The following is a 16,981-nucleotide window of genomic DNA, read 5'->3' on the forward strand; positions in this document are numbered from 1 at the left end:
GTGTATATCCATCTCCTCAACGCCGACGCCGAGCCTGAGTGTGGCTTTTTATGGAGGTAGATTTGTGTCTTTATTATTCAATCAAAAAAAAGGTTGCTTCAATCAAAAAATATATTTTAAATCAAAAAAACCCGTTTCAATCAAAGAAAAAAAGTGTTTGAATGCAAAAATATATTTGAGACTCAAAAAAATGCATTTGAACACTATTTTTTTTTGCTTGAAAATGTTTTTTTTGATAGAAGTGAAGGTTTTTTTGTTTGAAGCAACTTTTTTGATTGAAGTATTGTTGTTTTGTGTTTGGGCCATATTATGGGTAGGACATTTGTGTCTTTATAATTCAATCAAAAAAGAAGTTGCTTCAAACAAACAAAAAATATTTTCAATAAAAAAATCACTTCAATCAAAAAATAAACCTTTTCAATCATAGAAAAAATGTTTTTGAATGCAAAAAAATATTTGAGACTCAAAAAATTGCACTTGAACACTTTTTTTTTGATTGAAAATGTTTTCTTTGATTGAAGTAATCTTTTTTGTGTTTGGACCATGTTATGGGTAGGACATTTGTGTCTTAATTATTCAATCCCAAAAAAGTTGCTTCAATCAAAAAAAAAACATTTTCAATCAAAAAAAAAATATTTTCAATCAAAGAAAAAACTGTTTAAATGCAAAAAAAAAAAAAAATCATTTGAAGTGTTTTTTTTTTTGATTGAACTTTCTTTTTTTTTGAATGAAGTGAAAAAAGTTTTGAAGTCGTTTTTTTTAAAAATCATTTTGACACAAACGTACCGCAGTGGGCGGGTGCTTCCCCATTGGTCAGACATGTTTGAGTGACAAGTGTCTACACCAATGACGTCTTTCTGACAAGCAAGTCATGGTCGCCACTCGCCAGCGAGCCAGGAAGCAGTGGTGGAGTTGTTGGTAAGTAGATAAAACCGTATTAAAATGATTGGTGTCACGTTATTAGCCTACTCTGTTTGATATTTCGATTAAACATACAGCTTGCTAACTTAGCTCACGTTGACTAATTTGTGTGATGGTGTTAGATATCTGACGCCTCATATTGTCAGGCAGTTAAGTAAAGTTGGAAAGATATTCACAGATTCGGACTTCCGGGATCAATAACTTTGAGACGAAACGTTGTTCAAACACAAATGATGCCTCTTTCACATCATAATCCTACAGACTACTACCTACAAGAATCAAAAACCGATTTTTTTTACGAAAACGAGCCGTTCTCCGAGCTGGATGGAAAACATTGATCTCTATGCGCAGCCGGTAGCCGGGCGAGTGCGCAGGGACCGTCTGCAAATTGCAATACAAGAGCAAGACGCTCCGAACAAAAATCAATAGCTCCACTGTTATACAGTACAGCGACTCCAAAATCACCACACACACCAAGGGACTCCTCATGGTCATACTACAACAGCTGTTTTGGAGAAATGTGCCTTTTAATAATTTTGGTGATTTTTTTTATTGGAATTAATCATTAAAAACCTCCAATATTAATCAATAGCTCCACTGTTATACAGTACAGAGACTCCAAAATCACCACACACACCAAGGGACTCCTCGTGGTCATACTACAACAGCTGTTTTGGAGAAATGTGCCTTGTAATAATTTTGGTGATTTTTTTTATTGGAATTAATCATTAAAAACCTCCAATATTAATCAATAGCTCCACTGTTATACAGTACAGAGACTCCAAAATCACCACACACACCAAGGGACTCCTCATGGTCATACTACAACAGCTATTTTGGAGAAATGTGCCTTTTAATAATTTTGGTGATTTTTTTTATTGGAATTAATCATTAAAAACCTCCAATATTAATCAATAGCTCCACTGTTATACAGTACAGAAACTCCAAAATCACCACACACACCAAGGGACTCCTCATGGTCATACTACAACAGCTGTTTTGGAAAAATGTGCCTTTTTGTAATTTTGGTGATTTTTTTATTGGAATTAATCATTAAAAACCTCCAATATTTATCAATAGCTCCACTGTTTTTGGCACATTTTTCCAAAACAGCTGTTGTAGTATGACCATGAGGAGTCCCTTGGTGTGTGTGGTGATTTTGGAGTCTCTGTACTGTATAACAGTGGAGCTATTGATTAATATTGGAGGTTTTTAATGATTAATTCCAATAAAAAAAATCACCCAAATTATTAAAAGGCACATTTCTCCAAAACAGCTGTTGTAGTATGACCATGAGGAGTCCCTTGGTGTGTGTGGTGATTTTGGAGTCTCTGTACTGTATAACAGTGGAGCTATTGATTAATATTGGAGGTTTTTAATGATTAATTCCAATAAAAAAAATCACCCAAATTATTAAAAGGCACATTTCTCCAAAACAGCTGTTGTAGTATGACCATGAGGAGTCCCTTGGTGTGTGTGGTGATTTTGGAGTCTCTGTACTGTATAACAGTGGAGCTATTGATTAATATTGGAGGTTTTTAATGATTAATTCCAATAAAAAAAATCACCAAAATTATTACAAGGCACATTTCTCCAAAACAGCTGTTGTAGTATGACCACGAGGAGTCCCTTGGTGTGTGTGGTGATTTTGGAGTCGCTGTAGCCTACTGTATAACAGTGGAGCTATTGATTAATACTGGAGGTTTTTAATGATTAATTCCAATAAAAAAATCACCAAAATTATTAAAAGGCACATTTCTCCAAAACAGCTGTTGTAGTATGACCACGAGGAGTCCCTTGGTGTGTGTGGTGATTTTGGAGTCTCTGTACTGTATAACAGTGGAGCTATTGATTTTTGTTCGGAGCGTCTTGCTCTTGTATTGCAATTTGCAGACGGTCCCTGCGCACTCGCCCGGCTACCGGCTGCGCATAGAGATCAATGTTTTCCATCCAGCTCGGAGAACGGCTCGTTTTCGTAAAAAAAATCGGTTTTTGATTCTTGTAGGTAGTAGTCTGTAGGATTATGATGTGAAAGAGGCATCATTTGTGTTTGAACAACGTTTCGTCTCAAAGTTATTGATCCCCGAAGTCCGAATCTGTGAATATCTTTCCAACTTTACTTAACTGCCTGACAATATGAGGCGTCAGATATCTAACACCATCACACAAATTAGTCAACGTGAGCTAAGTTAGCAAGCTGTATGTTTAATCGAAATATCAAACAGAGTAGGCTAATAACGTGACACCAATCATTTTAATACGGTTTTATCTACTTACCAACAACTCCACCACTGCTTCTTGGCTCGCTGGCGAGTGGCGACCATGACTTGCTTGTCAGAAAGACGTCATTGGTGTAGACACTTGTCACTCAAACATGTCTGACCAATGGGGAAGCACCCGCCCACTGCGGTACGTTTGTGTCAAAATGATTAAAAAAAAAAACGACTTCAAAACTTTTTTCACTTCATTCAAAAAAAAAGAAAGTTCAATCAAAAAAAAAACACTTCAAATGATTTTTTTTTTTTTTGTGCATTTAAACAGTTTTTTCTTTGATTGAAAATTTTTTTTTTTGATTGAAAATGTTTTTTTTTTGATTGAAGCAACTTTTTTGGGATTGAATAATTAAGACACAAATGTCCTACCCATAACATGGTCCAAACACAAAAAAGATTACTTCAATCAAAGAAAACATTTTCAATCAAAAAAAAAGTGTTCAAGTGCAATTTTTTGAGTCTCAAATATTTTTTTGCATTCAAAAACATTTTTTCTATGATTGAAAAGGTTTATTTTTTGATTGAAGTGATTTTTTTATTGAAAATATTTTTTGTTTGTTTGAAGCAACTTCTTTTTTGATTGAATTATAAAGACACAAATGTCCTACCCATAATATGGCCCAAACACAAAACAACAATACTTCAATCAAAAAAGTTGCTTCAAACAAAAAAACCTTCACTTCTATCAAAAAAAACATTTTCAAGCAAAAAAAAATAGTGTTCAAATGCATTTTTTTGAGTCTCAAATATATTTTTGCATTCAAACACTTTTTTTCTTTGATTGAAACGGGTTTTTTTGATTGAAAATATATTTTTTGATTGAAGCAACGTTTTTTTTGATTGAATAATAAAGACACAAATCTACCTCCATAGCTTTTGAACACACAACACAGTCCGCAGTCGGGTTGGTTCACCGGCGCCCTCGTCCTGTGGATTACAGACCTGGACCATAGACTGTAAAAAGAATGGACGTAGCGTCCGTGACGTCACCCATTGGTTTGGGGGAGTCTGTTTTGTGCCGCTACTACGGGGGTTTGAGCTGCGCCATGTTGGATTCTACTTGCCATATTTGGAGCGGTGTGGCCGTTGGCCGGCCGAGGGCCCGCCCACTGGCCTCGTAGCAGCGGTCACCGGACCTGTCACTCAACGGTTCTGCGCCCTAATTGGCCAGAACTTTAAACCTAATAACAGTAAAACGGTAGAGTTTAAAAAAAATTCACCCCCCTCAGAGTGTGTGCGGGGGTAGAAACTATCGGTTGAGACCAAAAAAATGAAATGTACCAGGCTGTAAATATGTTTTTTTAAGCTGTAAAATCGGCTATTTTAACATGGGGCTCAATTGGAGTTGCTCCCTTCTGGAGCCAGCCCCCAGCGACAGCCCAGGGGATTGCAGGTTTTTGAACGCGGAAGTGAGCTTCACTTCTCAGACCGACAACTGCCCCCTTGACCTGGACCAACATCGGATGATCGGCCGACAGGACCGTAAAACGCCGAGTAGCAACAAGCTTGCTGGCCAATTTCAAGGTAACTATGACAACTGTCGGTGAGCGTCGGAAAGATCCTCTATGCATTCCTTTTTGGGAAGAGGAGTTACTCGGGTGTAAAAAGAAAAGAAAAGAGGATGTTACCTGACCCGAAGATTTTTTGTTGCGCAAGAGAGATCACTCTGAGGGTTTTTTAACAGCCTAATTTGAACTGAACTGCTTTTGTTGTTGTACTGATGTGGGACATTTTTAACATTTTGCTTTGTGTGGTTACACCTTAAAGGGATAGTTCACCCAAAATTGAAATTGCACTCATTATCTACTCACCCTCATGTCGACTAAGGGCTGGGAGAAGTTTCAGAGTCCTCCGTGGCTTCTCTGAGTTACAGGGGGTCTCGGCGTAGCAGTGCATGTCCATTTAACGGTTACAAATGGATACCAACTGTCTTCGTAACAAAAAGACACACCAAAAAACATCCAAATACCTCCATGCTGCTCGTATGTAATGTCCGTCTTGTATTGAAGCCCCGAAATGCGAGTCTATCTTTCAAGCTTGTTTGTAGCGGAAGCTCCTCTTCCTGGTCCATCCAAATCTCGCGAGATTTGCGCCAGCGTCAGTGCGATTACTGACTTATTTAATTTTTTTCAGAACAATTTCGTATTTCGGGGCTTCAATACAAGACGGACATTACATACGAGCAGCATGGAGGTATTTGGATGTTTTTTGGTGTGTCTTTTTGTTACGAAGACAGTTGGTATCCATTTGCAACCGTTATATGGACATGCACTGCTACGCAGAGACCCCCTGTAACTCAGAGAAGCCACGGAGGACTCTGAAACTTCTCCCAGCCCTTAGTCGACATGAGGGTGAGTAGATAATGAGTGCAATTTGAATTTTGGGTGAACTATCCCTTTAAAAGGACATTTTTGTTTGAGATTGTGTTTGAGTTTTTAATTTTAATTTTAAAATAGGTTTTTTTTTTATACACGTTGGGGTAATCTGTGTCACATACAGTAGGCTACTAGTCAACCTTTGAAGACGGAGGTATAAAAGGAGGAGATTGAGCAGCTCTGGAGGCGGTAGAGGCAGTGGTGATGGTTTGATGCCAGAGGCCTGGATTAAAACCCTCTCTCTGAACGTCTTTGTGACCTCAGACAGTCTTGAACAGCAGCACAGAAAGCACCACATTTCCAATAAGCAAAAAGCCTTTTAAAATCTTACATTCATCCACTCAGATTAGATCAGATTGGAATACTTTCATTCCAAGCTGCGACAGTGCAATGAAAAGTCTTTATAATATCTTTTGTGGTAGGAAATGAGTTACTTTTTTAATATTGTAGTACTTAGTGTTGCAGTTTGTGAGAGACTTATTCCAAAATGCTATATATAAGGAAGACGGTGACCTAGTTTTTAATAATATGACTGAGGTCAGCGCTGCCAACAGGTGAATCCAGGTGCCACCAAAATAAGAAATCAAAAAACCACCACTGTTGTTCACTTATAATCTGGATCAAGAAGATGTGACCAGAAAACAAAACCAGGTTGAACTGACCCAGATTGTTCATTATAGGTTAATTAGAGGCGGGTGAATTAGCCTGGAGGATAGGTAGTGTAATATTACACACAATAGACAAAACACACAGTGAATCCCTGCTACGTCCACAAGGGTTTTTTGGATTCAGGTCAGGAGGTTGGTGTAAATTATTCAAATTAACCGTAGGGGAAGTTACTTCAGTTGAGGTAAATCATTTGAAGCATTAGCTTTAATGAAGTAACTCTGTGTAATTTAAAAGGTCACTATAGATCCAAAGTTGTGCAGAATTACCCAGATTCCTCTACAGCAGCTTTAAAGGGATAGTTCAACATTTTGGCAAATTGGCCCATTGCCATAATCCCTATAGTCATAGCAGTAGGTTCGTTACCTTTAATTGTCGGTGCAAGATATTTTTAGAACGGCGGAGCAGAGCGGCGAGCTGCTCAGAGCTACACTACGGAGGCTCATGGGATTTCTTGGTTTCCCTCATCAAACTCATCAAATACACAATCCAACAACTCCACAACGCTCTGGTGGACAAGTTGTGACCTGCACATTCACCACGCTATGAGATAATAACAGAACGTTACCAGACAGAGTTGTTTTTGAGGTAAATGCAGAGACTGCTTGCCAAAAAACTGCCCCTGACGGGAACGCAAATCAGCAGTTTTGCATGAATTTACCTCTAAAACAGCTTGCGGCTCTGCTCCGCCGTTCTAAAAATAGCTTGCACTGACAATTAAAGGTAACGAACCTACTGCTGTGACTATAGGGATTATGGCAATGAGCCAATTTGCCAAAATGTTGAACTATCCTTTTAACACATTCACTTTTAGATTTTCTGCTGTCTTTAACTGTTTAATTTCTCAACAAAAAAGCTTCCAATTCATAAAACCTGAAGAAACTTCAGGACCTGGTGCCACTTATTTTTAATAATATGTTTTTTTCTCACAATCACAGTAGACCTGTTGTTAGTTGTATTATTTATTTCTGAGCTGAATTATAAATGAATATTGCATCAGTCGGGGCCCACTGGTGGGAGGTGAAGGTATTGCACGTGGGCTGACAAATCATTTGCAAAACTGTTCAGTTTTGTAGAAATTAATATATTTTTTAAACAAAATGAACAATCTTAAAAAACTCCTTTCACAGTTTCCATAGTTTTTGATCCTCTTATTGATGTCATTCATTGTTGACAGCTAATGTCAATGTTGCTGGCTGAATCACTTCCTGTCTCAGTCTGACTGCACAATAAAAATTGCGTCCATGGCAAAAAAACTTTATTTCACAGCTGGTTAACAACAGGGAGAATTACAATGTAAGAGAGGCTGGCGGTGAATCGACAGATGAGCCCCAGATGTTGGCCGCCGATATTTCTGAGACTTTCAATGAGTTAGAAAAGGCTGGAAACCACTGCTGTAGGACTTGCTCCTGTTGTCATTGGTTATGTTTTCTCTGTTGTTTGAAGTTGTTTTATATTCTTGTTTCCTTTGATTTTAATTGGCATCGTTTTTCACCCTTAGTTTTTCCTGTAATGGACCTCAGGAAGAGTACTGGTAGTATTTCCATGCTCTGCGGCGGCCTACAGGAGATCCAGATCGTTGTGGTATAGTAACGATGAACCACCTGCTTTGAGAATCAGGTCATTTTTGTGATTTTGTTCTCAAGGATAATCAATCGACAATGAACGACCACATTTCCGCCCTTCGGAATAAGAAAACCGACACATTTTTCCACAGACTTGCATGTGTTAATTTCTTCAGGAAACGTGTCTGAAGTGGAAATGTTGACCTAATTATTGTAGCTGCATGAAAAACCAGTGAATCTTAAAAAAAAATCCCCAAAAAAAATCATTAAACTAGTTTCCCCGGGGACGTCACTCGTGTCTGTACCAGTCCAGTTGTTGAGGTGTTATTGACGACAGAATTAGACGGACTATAACAACAAACCAGACAGATGGACGGACCAGCGTTAGAATATAGAAAATAGACAGAATAGCTCCATATATATTCAAAGCAGAAGGAGCAGGAAGCAGAGATATAATGGACAGCGTGTGGGTGGGTGAGCACATTGATGGGAACGCTGTTATCCTCCTTAGCATTCACGCCTCGGGGGTCAGGCTCTACATCCAATATGCTCTCCTTGATCTACACCATTAATCAGTGTCTCCTTCTTCTCCTTCTCCTTCTTCTTCTTCCTGGGTTTCGTTCAGTGCCAAGATAAATAAAATAAAACACATTAGAAAAACAAACATTTTGGGATGTCGGAGCGTCAGGAAGACTGTTATTTACAGCCAAACAGCACAGCGGTGATTGACGGCGCTCGGCACGTCAATACTCAGGACGGATGCGGCACGACAAAGTGTTTTAGACATATAGAATATTGATGTTTGATTAAAGGGATAGTAGCATTTTTTTTAAAGTGGGGTTGTATGATATACTGCGTTTTTCCTGCATTTTGAAGGGCTGGAAAAAATTATATTATAGCGAACAATGGAACTGTGTTTTTTTTTTTCAGGTAAAACCTCTTTTAGGCTGCGAAAATAGGCCGTTTCTTTGGGTCTGTTCACAACAATGTATGTTGTAAATCTCTGGGCAGGGCTATGGGCTGGCGTTGCTAACGGGAGGAGTGCAGAGAGTCTTCTACTGCAATTAAAGTACTTAGGGGCTATTTGTAGATCATACAACCCCACTTTAAAAAAATGCTACTATCCCTTTAAGTTTCGAGATAAATGGGATAAATTGTTTTTATCCCCCCCCCCTTCAGTCTGTGTGTGGGTGGTGTGTTCTGGTGGATCTGAGCCTAAAAGATGCCAATTCTTTTTAGAGTAATGCCCCCAGACTTTGGCAGAGTGCTGGCAGATTTCTCAGCTGAACTGCATTTTTTTTTTTTGCTTTATTTCACTCACTAGTTGTTGTTGCACTAATATTCTTCAAATCTACAACTGCAAACCAGCAGCTTTAACCCTTTTAACATCGCCTTTCTTCTTTTATTGATCATCTTCTGTCCCCCGTTGTGTTATTTTATAAAGTAAACCAGCAGTCTGTCTCATATCCACTTTCATCTCTTCCCTCTTGGCTCTGTACTTTTGTTTTAATGAGAAACGCTTGAAGTGAAATTTTGAAAAATAAAACAGAAGTTTGTTATTTGTTCCTTTTTAAAATTCACTTTTACTTTCCCCCCCAAGACCATATGTCTATTCTAAAAGAAATGGAGGAGGAAAAAAAGAATAATCTATAATAATGATATTTGGATACGCTGCATTTTCATCAAGTCGTCTCTCGAGCCCATCTGTTGCTAAGTAAAGCAAGCATGGGAATAAATATGTAATTAAATAAATGCATTTTTAATTTCAAATCAGACTCTTTTCACACTTTTCTTGCTACTTGAAAACCCACAACTAACTGTCTGTCTGTCTGTCTGTCTGTCTGTCTGTCTGTCTGTCTGTCTGTCTGTCTGTCTGTCTGTCTATGTATCTATCTATGTATCTATCTATCTATCTATCTATCTATCTATCTATCTATCTATCTATCTATCTATCTATCTATCTATCTATCTATCTATCTATCTATCTATCTATCTATCTATCTATCTATCTATCTATCTAAGTTCTTTATTTTGTACAATTTAAAAGAATACACATACAACATGATAGGTAATAATGAAACAGTGCAGGGAGAGGCAAAAAAAACAAAAACATGACAGGCTTATTTGAAGCCTCCACCTTATATTAATATTAATATTACAATTTTATGTACAAAAGTACAAGATATCAGAAAACATGAAAAAAATAATAGTGACTAACAACAATACATATAGAAAAAAAAACTGAAAATATGAGTGTGTGGGTGTGTGGATACTGTATGTGTACATGTGTCCATTAGCAACTCAGGAGCAATAATAATAAGAATGAGAATAATAATCAGTATTAAAATGTATAATTATCTATCTATATCTTATTATCTATCTTGTCAATGAATTGCATTTTGCCTCATGAAGGGAACCAGTCACATGTTGTTTTATTCATCAACAGCTCAACTCAACAATATCATGTGATGTGGTCTATAAGAGATCCAGTGTGACCGTGACTGTGGGGCATCAATCCAGCTGTGAGTGACATCTGTACAATGTTTGCGTGATCATTCATGTACGTATGCGGAGCTCGGACCATCAGCTCAACTCCACACCAGCAGATCTTCACTTCATCTTTTTCATCGTCTTTAGTCACGTGCTGAGGAGAAAATTATCAACGGACCTCGTCAGAAACTGGCAGCAAAACTAAGTCATTCATGAATCCTGGCATCTAAATCTCTTTACGGCCGCTGTGCATCTGTGCATCTGTGCATCGGTGCCTTCCACCACCAACCCCCTCCTCCTCCAGTTGATGCACACATGTGCCGCCATGTTTAAGGGATTAGTCCTCGACGAAGAGAGAGAAAACCCCACATATCACGCACACTGAAATAAAAACCTGCTTCACAAACACAAGCTGCCGGCACACATTCATAATTTCTCCAGCGGTTGATCTGTCACGTGCTGATCCATCTCCCAAGTTCGCTCTTTAGGGGATTAGCAGTCGACATGAGGTTTTTAAAGTGCCGCGGTGTCGCCGTCCTTTTTAATTCATATTTTTAGACGAAGGTTCCACAGAAATTTGCTGACGCTGGGAATGAAACGAGGCTTAAGGCTCGTAGCTTAAGTGACACTCTTTATAGCGGTGCCAATAGTTTAACCCTAAAGAATATCTGAGCACTCAGCAGCATCAGCTGGACTCTCATTAGTACAGGCAACAGCTGAGGCCTCAACATGGATTTAAAAGCTAAAAGGTCTATTTGTGCTTGTATGCTTTGTTCTGTGGAAGAGCATTAGTGCGACCTTTGGAGCCGGTTGATCGTCCATCACAGCTCCCATTCATAAAGTCACAGATTTACATCAGCGGGTTTATGGAGGTTTAATTGTCGGGAGCTTCAGAGGAGACAACGTTTAATAGAAAGATAATAAACGGGGCATCAAATAAAATAAAATAAAGAAATTACTGCCAGCCCTTTGAAACAGAACAATTGTCACCGCTTGATGCAGATTATTTCCATGGACCAGCAGTCTTTAAAGTTATGCACTAATGTGCAGAGGCAGAGGTATCTAGATTCACACACTACAAACAAAGGGCTATGACTCATATTTTCATTTCTGCTGCAGCAGATGATCTGAAACTTCAGTCCATCATCATCTTTGTTTTACCACTGGTTTGATATCAATGCATTATGATGCATAATTATTTTAACATTATGGTTAAGAAGTAGTGTCTTAGCATAGGAGAGTACGGTATTTCTACCCCTTCTCCTAACCAGTCTGATGCAGTGGGCAGGGGCGGGTGAAGGGGTTTCCGACATAGAGAAGTTAGTCGTGGCCGTCAACGCTAAATTTCTCACTGCCACCAGCTCCCGAGTCAGTGTTTTTTTTTCCGGACTTTTTATGCATTTATTTTGAAAGGACAGTTGGAAAGAGACACAATCCAATGTTCATGTAGCAGTCACTTTACCTTGGATCACATAGGAAAGTGGGTAAAATTGTCCCTAACCCTATGTAATTGATGTGGTGTTTTTTTTTCTTTTTTCTGCATTTGTGTTTATTATGAAGTCGGTCTTAAAAATTTCATTTCAAGTGGCTTTAAAAAAGTCTTAAACAGTCTTAAATTTAACTTGGCTTAAGCTGTAGGAACCCTGCACACAGTGGCCAGAAATGTCTGACCCAGACATCTACACGTATTTGGTCGAATCACCGGGTAGGTTTTGGCTAAGTGTTGTCTGTAAATAGCCTGTTAATAGCCAACTTTTTGTTAATTAGTTTGTCAAGCCAGTTAGTACTGAACTTTTCAATGGAGGGATGCCAGGCGCTGCCCCTAAATTACCCAAGATGCATCAGTCATTCTCATTTGCATAAAAATGCCGCTCTGGTTCCCATAATACTTTTTTTTTTTTTAATTAAACATTTATATATACAAACACACAAATATTCAAACAATAAACATACAATGAACAGGCAAACAAAAAATATATACATATATACACTGAAAGGGGTACCAACACTATATTATATTTTATATATTATAGGTAGCTATTTAGTTGTTTGCAATAATTTATAATATTCTAAGGTTTTTATTCTGTCTTTAATATTTTGTAATAGCTGAATGTAATATCTGATTTCTATTTTAAACTCATAAAAAATAAAACATCTGGTTTCGGTTTCGGTTTTGCTTCACAAAATACTTCCTTCATTTTACTCGACGCGCGCTTCGAAGCCTCGGCAGTGGCACGGCAAGACCAGACCCATCACTATCTCAGAGAAATGTTTCAGTGTTGGTGAAGCAACGATGTCTTCAGTTGAGTCTCTGAGAGAGTTTGTCACCGAGCGACTAACTGTTGCTGCTGAAGAAATATTCAGAGTCTTTAAACAAACTGTCGTCGAGTACGAGGAGGAGATCGATCGTCAGCGCAGACTGCTGGATAGAGCCCTAAAACCACCAGAGATAAAGCTCCACAGGAGGACAGGTCTGTAAAACCAGGAGCAGAGACACTATATATACTAGTCTTTGTTGTTGTGGGGGAACAACTTCTTCAACCTTTAGTGTTTTCTCCTCTGGTTTTCTCTTGTTTCCTGTTCAGTTTTACACGTGCTGCTTGTGGTTTGCAGGCATGTGATTTTTCCAGAAATTAAAATCAGAGGTGGGTACTAGAGTAGCCAAAAATTGTACTCAAGTAAGATACTTTAGAACAGGGGTTCTCAACTAGTCTCACTCTGGGCTCCACATTTTCCCATGGTCATTAAGTCGCAACCTACTTTTATAGAATTCAAACGAAGATTTTTTTTTTTAAGCCTTTAAAAACTCATTTTGCTCTTTATTGAGCAAATAATGTACTCTGATTAATTTCAGAGCACATGAATGAAACTGAGGAGGACCATGACAACTGTACAGAAATAAATAAAAAAATATCAAACTGCACAAAATGGAGACCAACAAAATGATATATTTGACTTCTAATGCATCTCTGCATTCAGAGCATGTTCACAAAAGTGAATAAATATCAAATTGCACAAAATAAAGACCCACAAAACAAAACAAGATTCAATGGGTTCAGGCCACATTAATAAGAAACTGATATCTTTACATTCAGAGCAAATGGAGCAAATAAGAAAGTGAGGAGGACCATTACCACTGCATGTGTTCAGGTGTCTCGTGTGCCTTTCAAAATAAGTTATTTTTCAAAATAAAAGACATGTTCAACATCAGATGTGCATTAAATATTATTTACTTTTTCGACCAGCTGTCCGCGACCCATCCAGAACGGGTCCGCGACCCACCAGTTGAGAACCACTGCTTTAGAATAATCAGAAGTGGGTAGAGTAGCCAAAAATTGTACTCAAGTAAGAGTATAGTTACTTTAGAATAATGTTACTCAAGTAAAAGTAAAAAGTAGTCATTCAAACATTTACTTGAGTAAGAGTAGTAGTAGTAGGCTACTTGGTGAAAGAGCTACTCAGTAACTGCTGAGTAACCTCTGATTTGTTTGTTTAATGATCAGCCTGTAAATGTAAGCCTAATCAAATACACAGAGATATAATACCAATGAAAAAATCCAGATATTGCCAAAGAACAACATTTCAATCAGGACAGACTATTAAGAATGGAATAGACGGGATGTGAAACAGGAAGACATTTATTGTGAACAAGTAATATTTTTGGCGCTTAGGCCCCAGGGAGTAGATCAGCTTAGAAGACAGATTGATGAATGTGAAGCTTCTATCTGAAGAGGACTTCCCCCCCCCGGGCCCAGACACTGGTGGTGGTGGTAGGGATGATGCCTGCTGATATGGAAGCTGAGTGAGATGGAGAAGCCTGGATCCTGATTGAGGAGGTGAAGGGGAGGAGGTGGGTCGAGAATTTTCTGCGGGCTGGTTGACAGCTGAATGAGAGTAGAGAGAGAGCACTTTTAAACATGACAGATGAAAGCTGATTGGAGGAGGAGGGAAGGTGGCGGATTGTGATTGGATGAGGACGAGTACGTTGTGGGGTGTGTTTCAGAGGGAAGTGGGAGAGATGAACATATTGTCATGTGTATTGTTTTGCCTCGTGCTGACTGGCCACTTGTGTAAACCATTACGTGCAGCGGCTGTTGTCTGTCTGCCATCTAACCGATTTCACGTGAATGCAGCATGAAAAATACGACTGAGTTGCTTGCAATCTACAACCGCAACGCTAGATGGGAGTAATTCTTACACAATATACCTTTAAATATTACAAATGGAGCTAAGTACTGCATGTTTGTTTTCCTTTTAAATACCAATAAGTTCAATATCAAGTGAATTCCACCTGCCACCACTGACTCTCTCTCTTGTCTCTGTCGCTCTCAGACACATTTTGAATGATCAAAATAATGAAGATTACGTCACAGTGTGTGTGTGATGTTCACAACACACACACACTAATAATATCTGCACTTATTGTTTGACATGCAGTTTTTGAGTTTTTTTTCTCCTTAAATTAATTGTTTTCTGTTTGCGTATACTTTTCATATAAAGTGTCAAACTTATGTCATTGTGTGTAATGGCTGCACTGTTGCCGTGTCACGCTATGGGTCTGTCTAATTTCCTGCTTTTTTGTCCTTGGCCAATCACATCCCTGATTTTGTATTCATGTTGGTTTCATGACATTCAAAACTTTTTAACAGAAGTTAGACTGAATGTCCCTGAAAATGTCAAATGGTGTAACCACAAGAGAGTGAAATTAAAAATTTGACCCACCTTCAGTGCACCTGAATTTAAGTGCACTTATGAAAAACATCCTGTTTTCTGAAAGTGTTACATTGAAATTGACTTTTACTGTGTTACTATATAACTTTTAATGGATTTTAGCAACAATGAGCAGGACATGTATCCTAACACACTACTTTTCTTCTAAATAATGTGGGAAAATTATGTAAAAACTTGTTAAGAGACACAGTGCTGTATTGCAAAAAGCGAATTACATTTATTCTACATTTGAGTCCAGAATTACTTTCCTGTAGTCAGATATTTATGGAAAAAAAAATACACATTAGCATTAACATTGGGTTGCATCACATCATTGACACTAAACTAATAACAGCTGATGATCTGAGCTGTCCAAATCATTTCTTTTTTTCCCATCATCATAGGACTCACCTCTGTCTCATGTCTCCTCTTTGTTCCAGAGCTCTCACATCAACATGTCTGTAAGGAGGAGGAGGAGGAGGAGGAGGAGGAGTTTGTTCTCTCCAGTCTGAAGCAGGAGGAGCCAGAGCCTCCACAGATTAAAGAGGAAGAGGAGGAGGAGGTCTGCAGCAGTCAGGAGGGAGAGCAGCTGCTACTGAAGCAGGAGACTGACACCTTTATGTTGGCTCCTACTCATGAGGGAAGTGACCACAGAGAACCAGAACCAACCAGTGACCAGCAGCTCCTCCCTCACAGCTCTGCTGTAGCTGAGAGCCAACATCAGGAAGGAAGTGGACATGTAGACCCAGAACCACCTGGAAATGTAGAGACACAACCACAGAAGAGACGTCGCTCAAACGCAAGTGACAGTGACAATGTACACAACTCTCCTACAACAAAGAGTCACTGTGACACTAAGAAAGGTAAAAAGACTCTAAAATGTGACACTTCTGGAAAAGACTTAAAGGTTGAGTCTAAACTGGAAAAACACCAGAGTGGCCACACAGGGAAAAGGACATTTTGTTGTAGCACCTGTGAGAAAGAATTCAGTTCCATGTCTCAACTGAGAAATCATTCAAGAATTCACACAGGTGTGAAACCTGTTTTGTGTGAAAACTGTGGGAAAGGTTTTATGTGTCAAAGACACTTAGACATCCATATGAGAACGCACACAGGTGAGAGGCCGTACACCTGCAACACTTGTGGGAAAAAATTTACCCAAAAGATAGTTTTGATTAGGCATATGGTCATCCACACAGGTGAGAGGCCTTTTTCTTGTGGAATGTGTGACAAAGGTTTTACTCGTAAAGCACACTTGGTGGTCCATATGAGAACTCACACAGGTGAGAAGCCTCTGGGAATACAAACCTAATAAAGCTCATAATAAAGCTCTTTATTCACACTTTGTTTTTTTGAAGAACAATCATTGAAAGAGAAGTCACAGTCTTTGATATGAGATTGACAACATTGATGAACAATAATATATTTTAACCCTCTCTAAAGGAAGTTCTGTACATAAATTGTGGTTTTATGTGCAACATGTGGGAACAGAGTTAGTGACATGTCAATGAACAGTAGGAAGCTTCAGTCAGACGATACATGTGGTAAGACATAATGATTGTAAGGTTGAAAACAGGAAAAATTACATGCGTATTCATTTATTCCAAGAGAGGACAAACAACGATGTGCTTGGTAACTATTTATTAAAATTGGATCATCAAACTAATCAAATACAAGAAACTCTCCTGTTCAAGAAATCACAGTCTGCAAGCAGTCAGCTGCAACCACCATCACAAGAGAGAGAGAATTCTCTGTGATCTGCCCTCAGACAAAAGCATTACATTGATATTTAGTACTTTGCACTGTGTAGTGTGTGTAATTAATTCTTATTGGTCAAAAACAGGTGGGTAGTGGCTGTGATTTAGACTTAGCCCTCCCTTCGTTGGTGCACTCAGGCTGGCATAGGACCCATCTTCTCAGCACACGAACATCTGGACCTGAACCAAAGCAGAAATCCTCCCTACACTGCCATAACTTTTTG

At 38.6% G+C, this 16,981-nt stretch overlaps 1 protein-coding gene across 1 annotated transcript; it reads left to right on the plus strand.

The window, feature by feature from the left end:
* The first annotated feature begins 12,583 nt into the window (after positions 1-12,583).
* Positions 12,584-16,312, plus strand: LOC146960439 (uncharacterized). The gene is made up of 2 exons (XM_085772381.1): positions 12,584-12,761; positions 15,441-16,312. Exons 1-2 carry the CDS (start codon positions 12,584-12,586, stop codon positions 16,310-16,312), a joined length of 1,050 nt encoding a protein of 349 aa, XP_085628507.1.
* Positions 16,313-16,981: the final 669 nt, after the last annotated feature.

Source organism: Trachurus japonicus, unplaced genomic scaffold, assembly GCF_045865225.1.
Source record: "Trachurus japonicus isolate A0001 unplaced genomic scaffold, Traja_1.0 AP030368.1".
Taxonomy (NCBI): Eukaryota; Metazoa; Chordata; class Actinopteri; order Carangiformes; family Carangidae; genus Trachurus; species Trachurus japonicus.